This window comes from Epinephelus moara, chromosome 23 (genome assembly GCF_006386435.1).
Source record: "Epinephelus moara isolate mb chromosome 23, YSFRI_EMoa_1.0, whole genome shotgun sequence".
Lineage (NCBI taxonomy): Eukaryota > Metazoa > Chordata > Actinopteri > Perciformes > Serranidae > Epinephelus > Epinephelus moara.
The window spans coordinates 25,024,617-25,041,558 of record NC_065528.1 but is presented as its reverse complement, the minus strand read 5'-3'; the positions used below and the strand labels follow the sequence as shown (position 1 = coordinate 25,041,558).

Below are 16,942 nucleotides of genomic sequence, written 5' to 3'. Positions count from 1 at the left end.
CAGAGGTGGCCTGAGCCCAGACGCCTTGTCATGACAGCTAGGTTCGAGGTCACGCTCCGGGGTCGGGCTGATCCGCAGGAGCTGATAGTCTTAGCAACAGGGCCCTCCTGGAGTGGTTGCCTAGCAACAGAGACAGTAACAGGTTGCTTTCACATGGTTTTCTCAGAAAATGATTTTATGGCAGATTATCACTTTTAATTGGCAACACAAATATCTTTATGTGTAATTTAACGGCACGGTATGTAAACTGTGAATTATAATTCACTCTCACAGGCGGTGATTACCTCTGCAGACCAAGCAGTTTGTGATTAAAGCATTAGTGCCGTCGCTCTCTAGAATGTGATATCATTCATTAGGTATCATTATGGAGCAGTGTCTCAGCCCAGATAGCCACAGGGCACACACACACGCAGCGCTCTCCAGCTCAACAGCAGCCTGCGGGCTCTTTAAAAACCAACAAGGACATTTTTATTAAGTGTTTTCTCTCTTCCTGGTGAATCAGCGCCATCTGAAGCGTTGCTATTCTCTCTGTAAATCCTCAAGACAGGCCGAAGTGACATTTAACACAGCACGCAGCAGGGCCAAACCTCTTGAGGTATGAATAATAGAAGAAGACATTTCTTTGTACAAATATGTCTTTAAATAACAAGACACATCTGAGTCTGTACCTTTCCATTGTGTGCACTGTATAGACATCCAAATATGCACACCCACTTAAACACACACACTTACACACGCACACACACACAAAGTCTTTGAATGCATCCCATGATCACATGAAAAGACCGTCATAAAAAGAGGCTTTATGAGTTTGATTTCTGTGATTGCAAATCCAAAACCATGCATCGGTCCTGTGACTTCCTAAGCTGGTTTCACAGCCTCGGGACAAGCAAGTCTCTCACAGCAGCCAGGACATCACGAGCAGTCAAAGTGTTCAGGGCGCCGATCCCGAGGACGTTTGGTAGAAGGATGAGATTCTGGTTTTCTTACCGCAGGGAGCTCAAACAAGGTAGGATTCTTAATTTGCAAAAGAAATACATGTATGCAGAGTTTTCCTCCGACATCCTGCAGCACAGTTATGGTAATAAAACTTTATTTAAATACTTTCCAAATGTTTGCTAAGTGCTTAACTTTAGGAAAAAGAATGGAAGAGAAAAAGTGAACTCATTTGAATGCAGGAACACAAATTGAAATAACAAGTTTAGATGAATATGTGCCGATAATAAAAAAAAACAAAACAACTTTATGTAGGATGTAGGGCATCTTTCCTAACGTTACAAAGTGTTTCACGTAATAATAAGAAACTAATTCAGATGCAAGAAATAAGATAAAAACAAGATTAATGCTGCTAATGTAAAGATAAAGTAATATCACAGGTTTGGATGAATATGCAACAGTAATATAAGTTGATATACAGAATACAGAAATCTTTCTCAATGTTCATAAGGTGTTTTACAGGATGAAAGAAAGAAAAAATATTATTTTATATATTATTTTAAAATCAAGATTTACCCTAAATAAAAATAAAATAAATAAAATGTAATTAGAGGCTGAAATGAATATGAAACAGTGATAAAACTTCCTATACAGTATTTCTTTATGTTAAAGTGCTTTCCAGGATCATTTAAATGCAGGAATTAGATAAAAACATGATTTACTGTAAATGTTTAAAAAGTTATGAATGTTCTCAGAGAGTAAAAGAGTTTCAAAAAAGTCTTATTTAAAGGCACAATGCAAATTACGTTAAAGCCAGTTTATATAATTATATATCCAAAGGTGATTTAGTTGAAGGTGATTTTATTGCCCACCTGATTTGCTGAAGTAGGTTATTCCAAAGCCCGAGGAGTCGTACGGTTGAGGACACATTATCTTTAACCGGTGGTGCTGCCACGTGGTGACTGGTATCACACTGATACGATCACTGGCCCCGTCCTTATGAAATTAATAGAACATCATTGGAGGCTTCTGTGTGGTGTTTTGAAAATGAGCAGGTCAGTAAATGTTTGATTTCTTACAGTCAATATACTCCTTCAAATTAAGCTGTCATTTTGTGATTATTTAAGAATATACTTTGATTAATTTTTTTATTTTTATTTTCATTTTTACTCTTTCGGCTTTTTTGCTTGTATTTGCAAATGTAGCTTAAGATAGAGAGGAAAGGGGCAGGAATCAAACCCCGGCTGCTGCTAAGGACTCAGGCTCCATTAATACACTACTGAGGTGCACCAGTATGTTTGACTGTTTAAAACAGAGGACAACTGGCCTGTTTGGAAAACAAGAACCTGCCTAAGGGCTGGGACACATGTCGCGTCTGTAACTACCTGGAAAACCCGAGGTCAGGCACTGTGTGATACTCTTGTGCCTACTCTGTGCCAACTTTAAAGGGCACGGTGGCAGGTTGCATCTGAAGTTGCTAAGTGACTATAATAAGTACGGTGTCATAGCCTGCGTACCAGAAATCCGGAGTTTTTTGTCATTTTTTGCCCTTTAAACCCGAGCAAATTGGTGTGATTTCTTTTCAAAACATGAGAAGAAGGCAAAAAGCAATGAAAGAAGAAATGACCCAAAAAATGAGCAAGAAATTTAGTAAAATGTGAAAAATAAAACAAGAAAATTGGTTAAAAAAAAGGAAGAAAAGAAAAGAAAACAAGGAATTTCGTAAAAAGAGAAAACAAGATATTTTAGTTAAAACAAGTTATTTTAGAAAAAGAAAGATCGAAAGTTAAAAACAAACAAACAAGGGTATGACCTGGAAAGAGTGCTTGGAAATTATGTAATTTTAAAATGTTATAGTAATAAAAATATTTATAAATATAGTTTTCCCCTTTTTTCTTTTTTTAATTTATAATTTTCTAAAAAAAAAAAAAAAATTATTTGCAGTTTGTGGGGCATTTCTTGCTAATTTGCTCATTGCCTTTCTTCCCTTGTTTTTGAAGGAAATCCCACCAATTAGCTCAGGGTTCAAAGGTTTAAATATTTGTGAGAGGCGTCTGAAAGCAGCACAAGAAAAGTGATGTCGCTCCAGGTTTCAAAGGGTTAAGTGTGTATTAGGCCTAAAATATTGTCAGATGCAAAGCTCCTGGTAGACCTGCACTAAACGATCTACTTCTCCTCCTCCTTAACATAGACTAAAATTTACAGAAGAAACGAAAGATATCTGCCGGCTGTGATTGGTTGTTGCGTTGTTGCTGCATTCCAAAAAGTTTAGCATTATTTATCTCAGGGCCTGAATGCAGCACTGTAGCTTTTAAATCCGCCTTCCACATGTCTACATTGCCAGCAATGGATTTGAGGGTGCAAACTGTACCAGTATTGGTCTGTGCACATCAGATAATTAGTAACATCTGACTCTCATATTGACACAGATTTTAACTCACTTCAACAGCATGATAAAATTCCTGAAATTCAGTTGTGACTTTTGGTTTTGGTGTAGCAGCCCAAGATCTTCAGTGGTCTCATCTTGACACCCCTATGAAACACATCAGGAGGTGTCACTGACTATTACTCTTCAGACTTGATTTAGGACCACAGAGGTTTCATCTAAAGATCTCAGCTCATCTGCGCTGTGGTTCCTAAAATAATTTCTGTGGGAAACATCCCGGTGTCCAGTTGTTATCTCGCTGAGACAAAATGCAGGAAACATTTTTGACTGATTCCTATCAGCGGTGTTGAGATGCACGATAACTGGAGGCTCTGGGCTGTGCACTGAGCCATGTTGGATGTTAAAGTGGACTGCTGCGCTCAGCTCAGGAGGAGTTTTGCCTCAGTAGATGGACAGAGTGTGGGCTGACCAGGAGAGCTGAAGGGGAATCAATAGAGCACAGCAGGCTGTGTGATCTAAGCAGATAGCTACCTCGCTCTTTCCCTCCCATAGATTATCTCTCAATCCCCTGCTCTCATTCGTCCCCTCTTCACTTCCCTCCAGCAGCTCTCCTCTGGGAAGCACACACACACTTACCATCTCTTTCTCTTTCTTCCATACACACCATTTCTCTTCCTCTAACACATTCTCACACCGCCACGACTCAAACTAGGGCATCACAGCTAGCTTCTCTCTCAATCTCTATTGTCTCTTCTGCTTTATTTGCCTTTCTGTCTTGTTAACCTCAATCATTCCCTCTCCTGCCTTCACCCCGCTCACCTCTCTCCCCCGAGTCGCCGCTTCACCTCACCTTTTTCTAATCATCCTTTCCGGTTTTTTTTCTCACTCCGCCCGAATCTCAATCAGCCTCTCTCCGTGCCTCCTGCGTCTCCTGTCCTCGCTTCACCTCCCTTGTCTTTCACTCTCCTCCCCGAGCGATAATGTCGTGCCTGACTCATTCTGCTCTCCTGTCACCTCAGAGTCGAGCGAACATGAGGACAAGAGTACAGACGCTTCGGGGGACATCGTCCCGCAGAACATCCCGATGGAGGCCCCACCCGAGGCGCCCAAAGACGACGGACAGTCCCCGAAAATGACCCTGCCCAAACCAGAGGAGAATGACGAGCTAGGGCCGCTGCCCGACAACTGGGAGATGGCGTACACCGAGAAAGGAGAGGTCTACTTCATAGAGTAAGTGTCATGGTTACATCTAACCCCGATCCAGGACTGATGAGCCTGGATAGTTTAGTGTCACACATTAAACTCACTGCAGAGGGAACTCTGAAAATACAAACTCACCAGATGGTAGGCAATCTTCTTAGCAACTTTTAAAGGAGTAGTCGTTGATTTTTATGGCCACTTGGAGGCAGCGTAACAAGCTGTAAACACAACAGTGACTTACTATCATCTATAAAGTTGATATAATAAATGTGTTAGCAAGCAGTGCCTATTCACAAATCCAGCAGGCACGAAGCAACAGTAGCATTTAGCAGGGCCAGAGCTCCATTGTAATGCAAGGAATTAATATTCTCTCAAATTAAATGCATTTTTTAGAGGCGGCTGGAGCTCAAAAACTCATGAAACTCACTGCATACATTAGAAGTGGTGATAATTTACATCTGATATGAGTCTCTGGCTGAGGTGTGGAAAGCTGGCTCGATAGCGCCTGTAAAAGACCTCCTGAAGTTCTAGTCTTAACCCAACAGGAAGTCAGATTTTACTGTGCATTTTTTTGCAAATTCATAGGCACTGTACTTTCACAAACTCCCCTTAGAGAACTAACCAGATCAACTTCAGATTTGGTCAGTAAAATATAAAGATCTTATTGATGAAAGTTGTTAAATTTGTGGCGGCCAGTTTGCATGGTTTGCTATAAACAGGAAGTTGTTGTAAATTGATTGTGCATCGTCCAATCTGCCCCAAACGTCTCATGCTTGATAAGAATCCAGGCCTGAGGACATCTACATGCCAATTTTGTGTCAGAGTAAATGCACCAACGTCTGACTACAGGAAGTAGACCTGGGGCCATATTCACAAAGCTTCCTAATACTATGAGTTGCTCCTAGTGATGAAATTCTAAGAAAATTCGTAGAATTCAGACATACATAGAATTTCCCCTCAAAGTTAAGACTAAGTCCTTGTAAAGATAAAAGTTATTCACAGAGCATCTTAGACCTTAAAAGAGTTCCTAAGGTGAAAAACTGTTAGGAGCAGGGAGGAGGACTTTCAAGAGGTTTAAGAGTTTCTGAAGCAGAGGAGGAAATGGTGGAGACACAAAGAGGTTGGAGAAATATTCTCCAAACGCTGGATGACAGTAAGACAGTGATGATAACATCACAGAGTTGCTGCAGATTTGTCAGCTGCACATCCATGATGTGAATCTCCTGCTCCACCACATCCCAAAGGTGCTCTATTGGATTGAGATCTGGTGACTGTGGAGGCCATTGGAGCACAGTGAACTCATTGTCATGTTTGAGATGATGTGAGCTTTGTGACATGGTGCGTTATCCTGCTGGAAGTAGCCATCAGAAGATGGGTACACTGTGGTCATAAAGGGATGGACACGGTCAGCAACAATACTCAGGTAGGCTGTGGTGTTTAAACCATGCTCAGTTGGTACTAAGGGGCCCAAAGTGTGCCAAGAAAATATCCCCCACACCATTACACCACCACCAGCAGCCTGAACCGTTGATACAAGGCAGGATGGATCCATGCTTTCATGTTGTTTACACCAAATTCTGACCCTACCATCTGAATGTGGCAGCAGAAATCCAGACTCATCAGACCAGGCAACGTTTTTCCAATCTTCTATTGTCCAGTTTTGGTGAGCCTGTGTGAACTGTAGCCTCAGTTTCCTGTTGTTAGCTGACAGGAGTGGCACCTGGTGTGGTCTTCTGCTGCTGTAGCCCATCTGCTTCAAGGTTGGACGTGTTGTTGGTCCAGAGATGGTCTTCTGCAGACCTTGGTTGTAACCAGTGGTTATTTGAGTTACTGTTGCCTTTCTATCATCTTGAACCAGTCTGGCCATTCTCCTCTGACCTCTGGCATCAACAAGGCATTTTCACCCAGAGAACTGCTGCTCACTGGATATTTTCTCTTTTTGGGACCATCCTCTGTAAACCCTAGAGATGGTTGTGTGTGGAAATCCCAGTCTTGACCATGTTGCTGCGTGATTGACCGACTGGTTATTTGGTTAACGAGCAGCTGAACAGGTGTACCTAAGAAAGTGGCTGGTGAGTGTATACATATATTCAGTAGTGCAACTTAAAAGTAGTAAAACAAAAAACACTCTGAGTGGTGCAAAGTAACAAAAAATGTTATATTCAGAATTTGTGAAGTATAAAAGAAACTACCAAGCGATGGTTTTCAGACAGCCTCTCCTATGAGCAGCCTGAGGAGGCGTGTTCCAGCCTTTAGAGATCGCAGGGTGAGTTTGTATTTTCATTCTTCTGCAACAAAATTAAATTCAGCCTCAGTTACTAGATTAGGGCTAGGTATCATCTAAATGTACTTCTGTATATTCCCTTGTGTACACACACACACACACACACGTACAGACGGACCATAATTGATGCTTGGTGGTTTAATGAGATTTAGAGGTCCCCAGAAATACCTTGCTACAAAGAACTCTGTTATACAAGCTTTAAAGTTTAATTCATTGGAGGTGTTAGCTTTTTACAGCAGCAGTAAAAACGGTGGAGGTGAGTCTTTGTTACATAAGAGTAATGGAGTTGCTGTTTTTGTGGTAGAGGTGGCGAGGGAACTGTATCTCCACAGATGTGGTCATGGCTTCAACTAATGTAGCCATAACAGGAAATTATCCTGCTATTAGATATTATTTTATTGCAACAATATATCATCACAGTCATTTAGGCTAGATTTCTCCACAGCACTGATTGAATCCCAGCGCGCTTGAACGCATCACGAACTGCTAGAAGCTGCACGGCAACACCAGACTAAGAGATGAGACGGCAGCGATCGTCATCCAGCCAGGCACATGTTGTGTCGTCTCGTCTTCTTGCCACAGAGGGAGACTTTTAATTCCCTCCGCTGCCAACGACTCATCATGCGTCTCCTCCCCTCAACAGACAAACCTCATGCTCCCACGCCCATCAAGCACATTACACAACTAATGCAGTTAGCTCACTGAATTTGTGGCTTCAACTTTTTTGTCTGGGCGTATGTGATGCCGTGCCAAAGTGATAGCGGCTGCCAGGAGGATGCTCGCCTTTGATTGGTCTCCATACGAGATCAATTCGTTTACCTACAGCCCTTGAAGTGAGGCGGCTGAGGAGTGGAACAGAGCGAGATGGAGATGGAGGTGGAAGGGAAAGAAAGTGATAGTGATTAAAAATAGTAGATAGGGAAAAAAACGAAAGGTGAAGGGGAGGACAAGAAAGAGGAAGCAGAAGAAGGTATTTATGCTATAAATAGTAATAGATGGCAAGTGAAGAGACGGAGGAAGAGCAGGGGAAGAGTGAAATGCTTTGGAGACAAATCAAAAGCAGAGCAAAACAGACTTTACCTTACCTTGAACTGCACTTTATTTGGCTCTATGTTTGGCGTGGGCCTTAATCTCCCACTTTCATCTATGTTTAGAGATGGCAATGTCCGTCTGTCGGCTCACCACTCTCATCCAGACTCAAGTAGCTCAGTTTTTTCTTGTAGCGCCACCGACTGGTCTCAGATTTCACCTGTCTGACATACGTCAACACCCTGGTGCCACCACAGAGTTGACATTTTGGTTTTGAGTAAAGTGTCTTAACTAATATTGGGCATATTACTTATAGATTTAGATCAGTCATTTCCGTTCCCCTCAGGATGAATTGGAATAATTTTGGTGATCCATTAAGGGAATACTTCACCCACTAAGTGATCATTTGTATATCAGTTACTCACCCCATGTAACACTGAGTCATGAAGAAAACAATTTTTTTCTTGCATGCCTCCGTGATGAGACAAAAATCCAAACACAAAGGAAAAGCTTGGTGAATTGAAAGAAAAGGGGCGACTGCAGCACAACTAAGACTCACACAACTCGTGCAGTACAATCCAAGTCTCATTTATCCAGTTTTGTGCTCAGTACTTCCCAAAGATATGCATTTCCGCTAAAACCTTACTATTTAAAGCACCTCCACATACATACTGTGCCTGAGACCGTTTGAAGTCTTTAAATAGGAAGGTTTTAGTTGAAATGCACGTGTTTGGGAAGGACTGAGTTAGGACTAGATAGCTGAGACTTGATTATACTGAAACAGAAACCTCCAGGGCTGAAAAATGAAGCCAACACCGAAGTGCCAAAAACTGCAGTTCCTCCAATGGCCACTTGAGGCTGGCTCCAAGAGGGAGTCAATCTCCATAGATACCCATGCCTGACTTTACAGCAGAAATAAACATGTTTACAGCCCAATTCTAGTCTCTATAGCTAATTTCTGAATTCATGATAACTGTACATGGGATGAACTATTAAATATCTCACCCGTTTAAATATTATTATGGCTAAAATTATACATAATTAAGGCTGGGGGACTTTGAAGGACAGGCTGTCTGCCAATAGTGTCCTCACCTTCTCAGTCAGATCAGCCCCTAGATTCTCCATTGTGCCAGCCTCTTGCCAAAAAATCAAGATGGTGACGGCCGAAATGCGGAGCTCAAGGCTTCAAAATGGGAGTCCATAAACCCATGGGTGACATCACACTGGCTAAGTCCATTATCTTCACAGTCTATGATTATATTGCACGAGCTGTGTGAGAGTTTTTTAAACAGATGTTCTAATATAGTTTTGCTGTTGTTAAGCACGGTACCTGCTATGACTTTATTTCATGAAGAATGTTCACCACTTTTGGATTCTTTGTTCACCGTGGAGGCAGGAAAGAAAAACAACGTTTTCTTCACAAATTTAACAAAACACGTGGTGGGTAATGAATATACATGGATATATTAATTTATAGTTTAATTACTAATTTAAAATCAAGTGCTGCACTGCGTTACCTTTAAAACGTCACTAGAATCACATTATACACACAGACCAGACCAGCATCACGTCATCACCAAGGCCATGCCCCATTTTGGTGGAAAGAAAAATGCCAACAAGCTGTTGTCCAGCGGGTGAACCAAGGCTTTCACACTGAGATTTGAGGCACTTAGTATTTGTGAATATTCACAAGCTGTGTTTCCATCCAAAAGTGATTAGAGTCATTGGGAAATGCGCATTAAAAGAAATATGAATCCTGTGTGTTTCCATTAAATGTACGGACTTTGGTGAAAACTACGAACTCGCGCGAGTTTTCCGCAGAACCGGAAACAAAACAAGTCTCGCATTCTTCTTCTTCTACGTTTTCTGGCAGTTGGCAACCAGCTTGTAAATGCATTACCGCCTTCCCGACCCGGAGTGTGGATATCACCATGGTGTGCTACGTCAGACTTAATTCGAACATAACTGTTTCCATCCCCCGTTTTGCGAATCAACATTTTTTCGAATCAACCAAAACCCGGCTAAAGCAAGCGTATTTTAGTTTGTGCGAATCAGGGGATTTTAATTCGAATTTTGCCGTTTGCATCATAATTTTACAATGCGATACTTCTAGATGCGCATCTAAACAGGCTGATGGAAACATGGCTACTGTCAGTCCGGATAACTAATATCCGGCCACTGTGTTGGGTCATTTGGGCAGGAAAAACCTAGAGCGCCATGGCAGCAATCAACCTTAATTTATAAATAAATAAAGATTAAATTAGAATAAAACCATCCATTACAAAGTCCAGTCCAGTTGTGAAAATTTGTTAGTGTGTGTGTGACTGGATTCAGGACGTATTAAACAGTCTTATGAGCCAACTGCTGCTGCTGCTCCTCTGTCCGCTCCGCTGTGGAGAGGGTTTAGGCAAAATCACAAACAATTATGTCTATTATATTCTGTTATCCTATGGACTTTGTTTTTGGAGTTTTCTGTTTGTCTTCCTTGTTTCATGTTGTTCATTCATGTTGAATCTGTTTCCTGTTTTATTTTGTAGATTCTCTCCTCATGTGTCGTGTCTGGTTTTACTTCCTGTCTTTGTGTGTTTTCCCGCCTGTTTTCTGTCACACCTGTCTCGTTAGTCCTTCCCTGTTCCCACAGTCTTCCCCTCACACCTGTTCTGTATTAGTCCTGTTTTCCCCACCCTAGTGTTTCCCTCCACACCCTTGTTGTTAGCCAATCCCAATTTCCCTCCTTTTGCCCGTGTCCTCCTACTCCAGCTGTGTCTCGTTCTTGTGATTAGTTTTCTGTGAATATACACCTGTGTGTTTCTCTTTGTTCCTTGTTTTTTCGCCCTGCGTTCATCCCTGTGTTCTTGGTGTCGTTTCCTGCTACATTTCTTGGCTGGTAGCTTGTGTTTTGATTTTTCATCATATTTTTCCTGGTTGGTTTTCACTCTAGTTTTTTTGTTCTGCTTTCATTTGGACTCTCTGTTACCTGCTTGTTCCGGATGTTTTTTATCAGCTGCTTTAAACCCACCTGCTGCTCTGCACTTCAACAAATGTTTGTTTGACAGGAAATAAATGCGTACATATCTGTCACAATTAAACGCATGTCAAATTGCATTGACATCTATCTATAGTAGTGGTTCCCAGCTGGTGGTTCACAGTCCAAACGTGGGTCCTGGGTCCTTTCTGAATGGACTGCAAGTGACTTACCCTGGAAATCCAGAGTTCTCGCGAGAGCACAATTTGAATTTGCTCAGCGAGTCACTCTGGCAATCAGTAATGACGCTCATTACCCATGCCGTTGGAGCTGAGCTGCACCGATCACATAGGTGTATCTGATATAGGCGGGCCAGAGGCGAGCTAAACAGATGACGACAGCGCTGCGATGGCGAAGTCCGGAATTAGTCAGTAAACATTGCAAGACGGCTACGGATGAACACCAGTTGTTTGAAACGGCTTTGGCCGCTACAATGAACGAGTTAGACTTGGCTTTTTCTCTAAAAGAGGAACAGAAGACGGCGCTCGAGTCTTTCCTTTGCAAGAAGGACGTTTTTGCTGTTTTGCCGACCGGATACGGCAAGAGTCTAATCTACCAGTTAGCTCCGCTGGTAGCTAAGCTCTGGATACGTCACCCCGTGTATTGTTCTGATTGGTCGTAGTGTTATTCAATTGTGTGCAGTGATATTTTCAAATGCACGCTTGGTGCCGCCCCTCGAGTTGGGCCATTTGCATAGATTTGGGTCTGGATTTCCGGGCTACAAGTGACTCGCAAATGTGTCAAGTTTGTAAAACAGACTGTATTTTTAAGTACAGTGAATTCCGGCACAGAGCTTTTATATTGAAGTGCCATTTCCTGCTGTGGATTGAGTGACTAATGGACAGCTGCCTAACAGAGACAGCAAACTAGCTCGAGGACATGGCCAAACACAAGTATGAGTGGACCTTGAACTAATGACTAAAGAGAAATCTGGGCAACACGGTGACACAGTGGTTAGCATTGTTGCCCCACAGCAAGAGGGTTCCTGGTATGGAACCCATGGTGGGCGTTTGAATCCGGGGTGAGGAAGCCCCTCTCTGCAGAGCTTGCATGTTCTCCCCATGTCAGCGTGGGTTTTCTAAGGGTGCTCCAGCTTCCTCCCACAGTCCAAAGACATGCAGGTTAATTGATGACTCTAGATTGGCTGTAGGTGTGAATGTGATAGTCTGGTGACCTGTCCAGGGTGTACCCTGCCTTTCACCCAATGTCAGCTGGGATAGGCTCCAGCCCCCCCTACGACCCCCAACAGGATAAGTTGCTACAGAAAATGAATGAATGAACGAAAACTGGTCCCCAGGGCTGGACCTCTTGGGAAGCACTGATCTTTAGGATCTTGGTTTTCTTTCCCCCAGAAAGCGGAGTAGCCTTAACTTTTTGTGAAATACCCATATGTGCCGGTTTTGGTCTGTGGGGATTTGCAGCTAGTTTTTGGCAGGAATGTCTAATGAGTCAGTTAAGTTAGCAAGCGCTAGCAGTTTGATGATCCCCAAATGCCCATGAAGTGCGTGTTTAATAAGGCACTGTACTAGTTTAATAAAAACATGGAAATAAAGTTTTGAAAAAGTTTTGAAAACTCCTTGGTAACAATGTGTGGGAGCCCTGTATGTGAGATGTGTTTTCAGTTTGCCCCTCTGCTTCAGCCAAAACAAAAAGTAATTAATCCAACTTTAATATCTGCACAGCTTTATATTTTACTGCGCTTTTATGTTTTATTTAACCATAAATTGTTATTCCTGTCATTGGTGCAGCCCTGTGATCTGTGTCTTTAATGCTGAACTGCAAACACAGCTTCCTTCGGGAAATAAGTAAAAGTTGAAAGTCCTGAAAAGAACAAAGACACAAGGACGCCTCTTTACTGCGTCCTCTTCCTTCATCCTCTCACCTCGGGTTCTTACTGTAGGCACTTTGTGTACAGACACACCCCCCCGCCCCCCTTACTGTCATCATGAAGGGAGGCCATTGTGGCTCCGGAGCTTCAGACGAAGCCGCGGAGATGCGTCGAGTTTCCCTGGCACATCATATCTGATCTAGATCCAGCTCTCTGCCCGAGGCTCTGGATGAATCTGCCAAGCCCACAGCTGTTCCCCTCCATCACTCCCTCAGTCACCCCTCTATCTGTTTCTGCCCCTGCTCTTCCTCCTCCTCCTCCTCCTCCTCCGCCCGCTAATGAGAGACAGTAAGCAAATTAAAAGTATCGATTGCCATTTTGTAAACCTAAAGCTTTTTTTTTCCCTCTCCGCTTGTCACCTTTTTTCAGAGGCAGGCACACAAGGGAGTCTCATCTTTCCTCTCTGAAATGATTCTCCAGCCGAATTAAGAATCCACCAACCTCCTTCTCGCTTTCTGCCAAGTCTCCTCTCTCTCGCCATCTATCACACTCCCTCTCACTCTCCCTCTCTCTGTCGTCTCTTCACAGCCACAACACCAAGACAACATCGTGGCTGGACCCGAGGCTAGCCAAGAAGGCAAAGCCGCCTGAGGAATGCAAAGAGGATGGTGAGTCCTGCGTCTTTATCTCCTGTTTTTTCCTTTCCCTGTGATTTATTTTTTAGCTATTCACATTCATACATTTTAATACACAACTTCCACACAGTGTTTTTTTTTTTAAGATTTTAACCTTGCCTGTTGATCTGAAGAGATGAATGCATGCGAGACTTCAGTTTGGAGGAACATTTGCTGATTTTTGTGTGCCAGTGCGGCGTTTTTATATTTTCTAGGACTTATATGGTGACAGTGTCAGTGAGTGTGGGGATAGGAAGCCCCGTGATATGTGTGTTTAAAGCCCAGGTCCAGAGAGACTGGAGGTTACAAAGACTTCTTTATTCTCAACTGAGAGAGAGATGTGGAGCGTCCTTCACCCGCCCACACACACACACGAAAAAACACACACCAAAAAGAAAGGAGAAGGATGAATGTCAATGCAGCAGGGTTTATAGACGAGCGTACATGTATACGAGCGCGTCATCTATCTCTTTCGCCCTCGCCCTCACTCCCCGCTTCCCCCATTCGTCTTTCCTTTATGTGTGCGACCGAGACGAGATTTATCGCCTGAGTTATAGACAGGGAGGTAGTGGGGCTGAGAAGAAGGACTGGATTTTGGAGATGGACGGAGACAACAAATGAGGAATGACAGTCGCTTTTTTTTTTCTTTTTTTTTTGAGTGTGTGTGTGTCTGTGCGAGTGTTTCGGTGTATGTTCACGGCAAGAGGGGTGGAGGTGTTTGTGTGCATATTCCTGGTAAATGCGTAACCACGAGGATAGAGTTTCTCTAAAAATACATTTGGCAGTCAGACACATGCAGACAGAGACAAACAGACAAGTGCAAACGTTTGCTAAAACCTGCCTTGTGTGTCAGGTTTGTGGCTGCAACTAATTGTTGTTTTCATTATCAGTTAATCTGCCTGTTAGTTTCCTGATTTATTGTTTAGTACACAGACCCAAAGGTGATGCCCTCAGACTGCGTATTTAGTCGAACCAACAGTCCAAAACCCCAGAAGATTTCAAGTTATGTTTAACAAAGTCAGTCCGCTAGTTTGGTCCAGACTTTAATACCTGAACAACTGTTGGAATCTTTGTTATTCATTAAAGGTCCAGTGTGAAGGATGTAGGGGAATACATTGACAGAAATGGAACACAGTATAATAAGTATGTTTTCTTTAGTGTATAATCACTCGAAAATAAGAATCTTTGTGTTTTCGTTACCTTAGAATGAGCCGTTTATATCTACATGGGGGGCGGGTCCTCATCTACGGAGATCACCATGTTGCACTACTATGTTTTTACAGTAGCCCAGAACGGACTAACCAAATTAGGCCCTAGATAAGGCCTTTTACGTTTTCATCGGCCACTGTTGTAAGCAGCCCCTCTGCTACCAGAGCATTGTAAAAACACTGATTTTTTACTATGTGAAGCTGCTTTATTTAGTGTTTTTACTGGTTTAAATACCCTGGTCCATTTGTTTTGAAGAGGAAGAGACCTCAGTGGATAATTCGGCTCCTGGTAAAAACCTCCTGAACGTCTGGATCTTAAGTTAGCAGAGAAAAAAGGAGAGCACATTTTTAGCATTTGCTCGGCTAGCTGCCCCTCCTCATAGGAGAAACACTGATTTGTAACGTTCATGTGCTTCATAAAGTGTTTTTAATGGTCTTAATTACCTGGTCCATTTGTGTTGGAGAGGAAGAGACCTCTGTAGATAATTCAGCTCCTGGTAAAAACTTCCTGAACAATGAATTCTGTTTCAGCGGATTGCCATCTGCAGTCGTCACTGCTAGATGCCACTAAATCCCTCTAAATCTTTCACACTGAGTAAAACATAAGAGAAGTCAAGTCCAGATGCACCAAATGCTCTTAACCATCCAAATCTGCCGAATGATGAAACCCATCTAATCATAAAATAAAGGCACATGGCTGATTGTTTGTTATTAGCATAGCTAACGCCCCTTAAGCACTATATAAAGCCAGGTGTCGTGCTGTGTGCAAATACTCTGGCACACACCCAAGAATTGGAGCGATGCAGGTGTGGAGGCACCGGATTTGTCCGGCCTAAAACAAGGCTCCAGTGTTTTGCACAAATCTAAAAGCAGAGCTCCTGGCAGTGGTGTAGTGGATCATATACACAGGTATACAGTCTACACTCACCTACCAGCCATAAAGCCATTGGGATATACAGGAGAGTATACCCACCTCCTCCTTGGTAACCTACTGATCCACCTAGTAGTACCCTGACCTCATCAACTACCACTACACCATATCATCGACGAGTTGATATAGTTTGAAAGTCCCCATGAAATGAAAATGAATAATCCGAGTTTGAATCGTATGTCCCCGTGTTAACTGAGCATTTATGTTTTGTTATATGCCAAACATATGTTAAAAAAAAATCACTATCAGGATGCTTTTACATAAAATCCCTTTCTTGTCTCTTTCTGTGAAACAAGGTGAAACTGATTCAAAGTTCTGATGACTCATTCTGCACTCGGGGGTGTTTACAAAAGTTCATCTAATGAAATAAGACTTTGATCGACAAGCTTGGTCATATAAAACCACACTTCACCATTTGTGGGCTGTCGTAGTGAACAAAGCAATATGGAGACAGATAGGAAGAGATGTGAGATGTAAGATCTACCTACCTACCTATGAATCTATCTACCTGTCTGTCTGTCTATCCATCTATCTATCTTTCTGCCTGTCCGTCCATCCATCCATCTATCCATCCATCCATCCATTCATCATCGTCTGTCTGTCTGTCTATCTGTCCATCCATCCATCTATCTGTCTGTCTGTCTGTCCGTCTATCTACCTATCACTCGATCTGTCCATCTATCTATGCATCTGTCTGTCTGTCTGTCTGTCCTTCCATCTATCTATCTGTCCGTCTGTCTGTCTAACTATTCATCCATCCATCCATCATCTGTCTGTCCGTCCGTCCGTCCGTCCGTCCATCCATCCTTCCATCATCGTCTGTTTGTCTGTCTGCCTGTCTATCTGTCCATCATCCATCCATCCATCTGTCTGTCTGTCTATCACTCGATCTGTCCATTTGTCCATCGATCCGTCTGTCTGTCTATCTGTCTATCACTCGATCTGTCTATCATCTTTCTGTCTATCTATCTGTCTGTCCGTCCATCCGTCCATCCATCATATTCCATTTCACTGAGAAATATGTCACAGTGCAAGTGCTAAAGATGCTTGAACTTTTGTTTCGTGGGGACTTTAACTGGGATAAATGGACCAGTAGTGTTTAATCGCCCACAAATGTAATAATTCAATCAGAATAATTACTCAAACACAATTGTCAAAATTTGATTATACGATATTCATGCATTGATTTTTGTTCCTCAGATTTAAAACTTCTTTTTCCTTGCGTGGGATGAGCAATTTGTCGACTCTAAAAATACATACATACATAAGAGAAGAGCAAAAATAAGCAAAAATTGGTGAATGCCAGAAATCAATGGGTATAAACAGACAAAATATAAGAGGAAGTTTATTTGTGTATCACTTCCTGCTTGAGACCCAATGAATCCCAATGGCTTTTCTGTCGGTGCCTCCATGTTGACATTTGTACGTTTGAGTGAAATAT

The 16,942-nt window shown here is 42.5% G+C and overlaps 1 protein-coding gene across 5 annotated transcripts in view; it reads left to right on the top strand.

Moving 5' to 3' along the window:
* magi2a (membrane associated guanylate kinase, WW and PDZ domain containing 2a) overlaps positions 1 to 16,942 on the top strand; it is a 385,047-nt gene that overhangs the window by 247,386 nt on the left and 120,719 nt on the right. For all 5 annotated transcript variants that reach the window (XM_050036738.1, XM_050036737.1, XM_050036735.1 and 2 more), the window contains exons 5-6: positions 4,342 to 4,552; positions 13,277 to 13,356. In XM_050036738.1, coding sequence (XP_049892695.1) covers positions 4,342 to 4,552; positions 13,277 to 13,356 — 291 coding nt within the window. The remainder of the gene's footprint in view (positions 1 to 4,341; positions 4,553 to 13,276; positions 13,357 to 16,942) is intronic.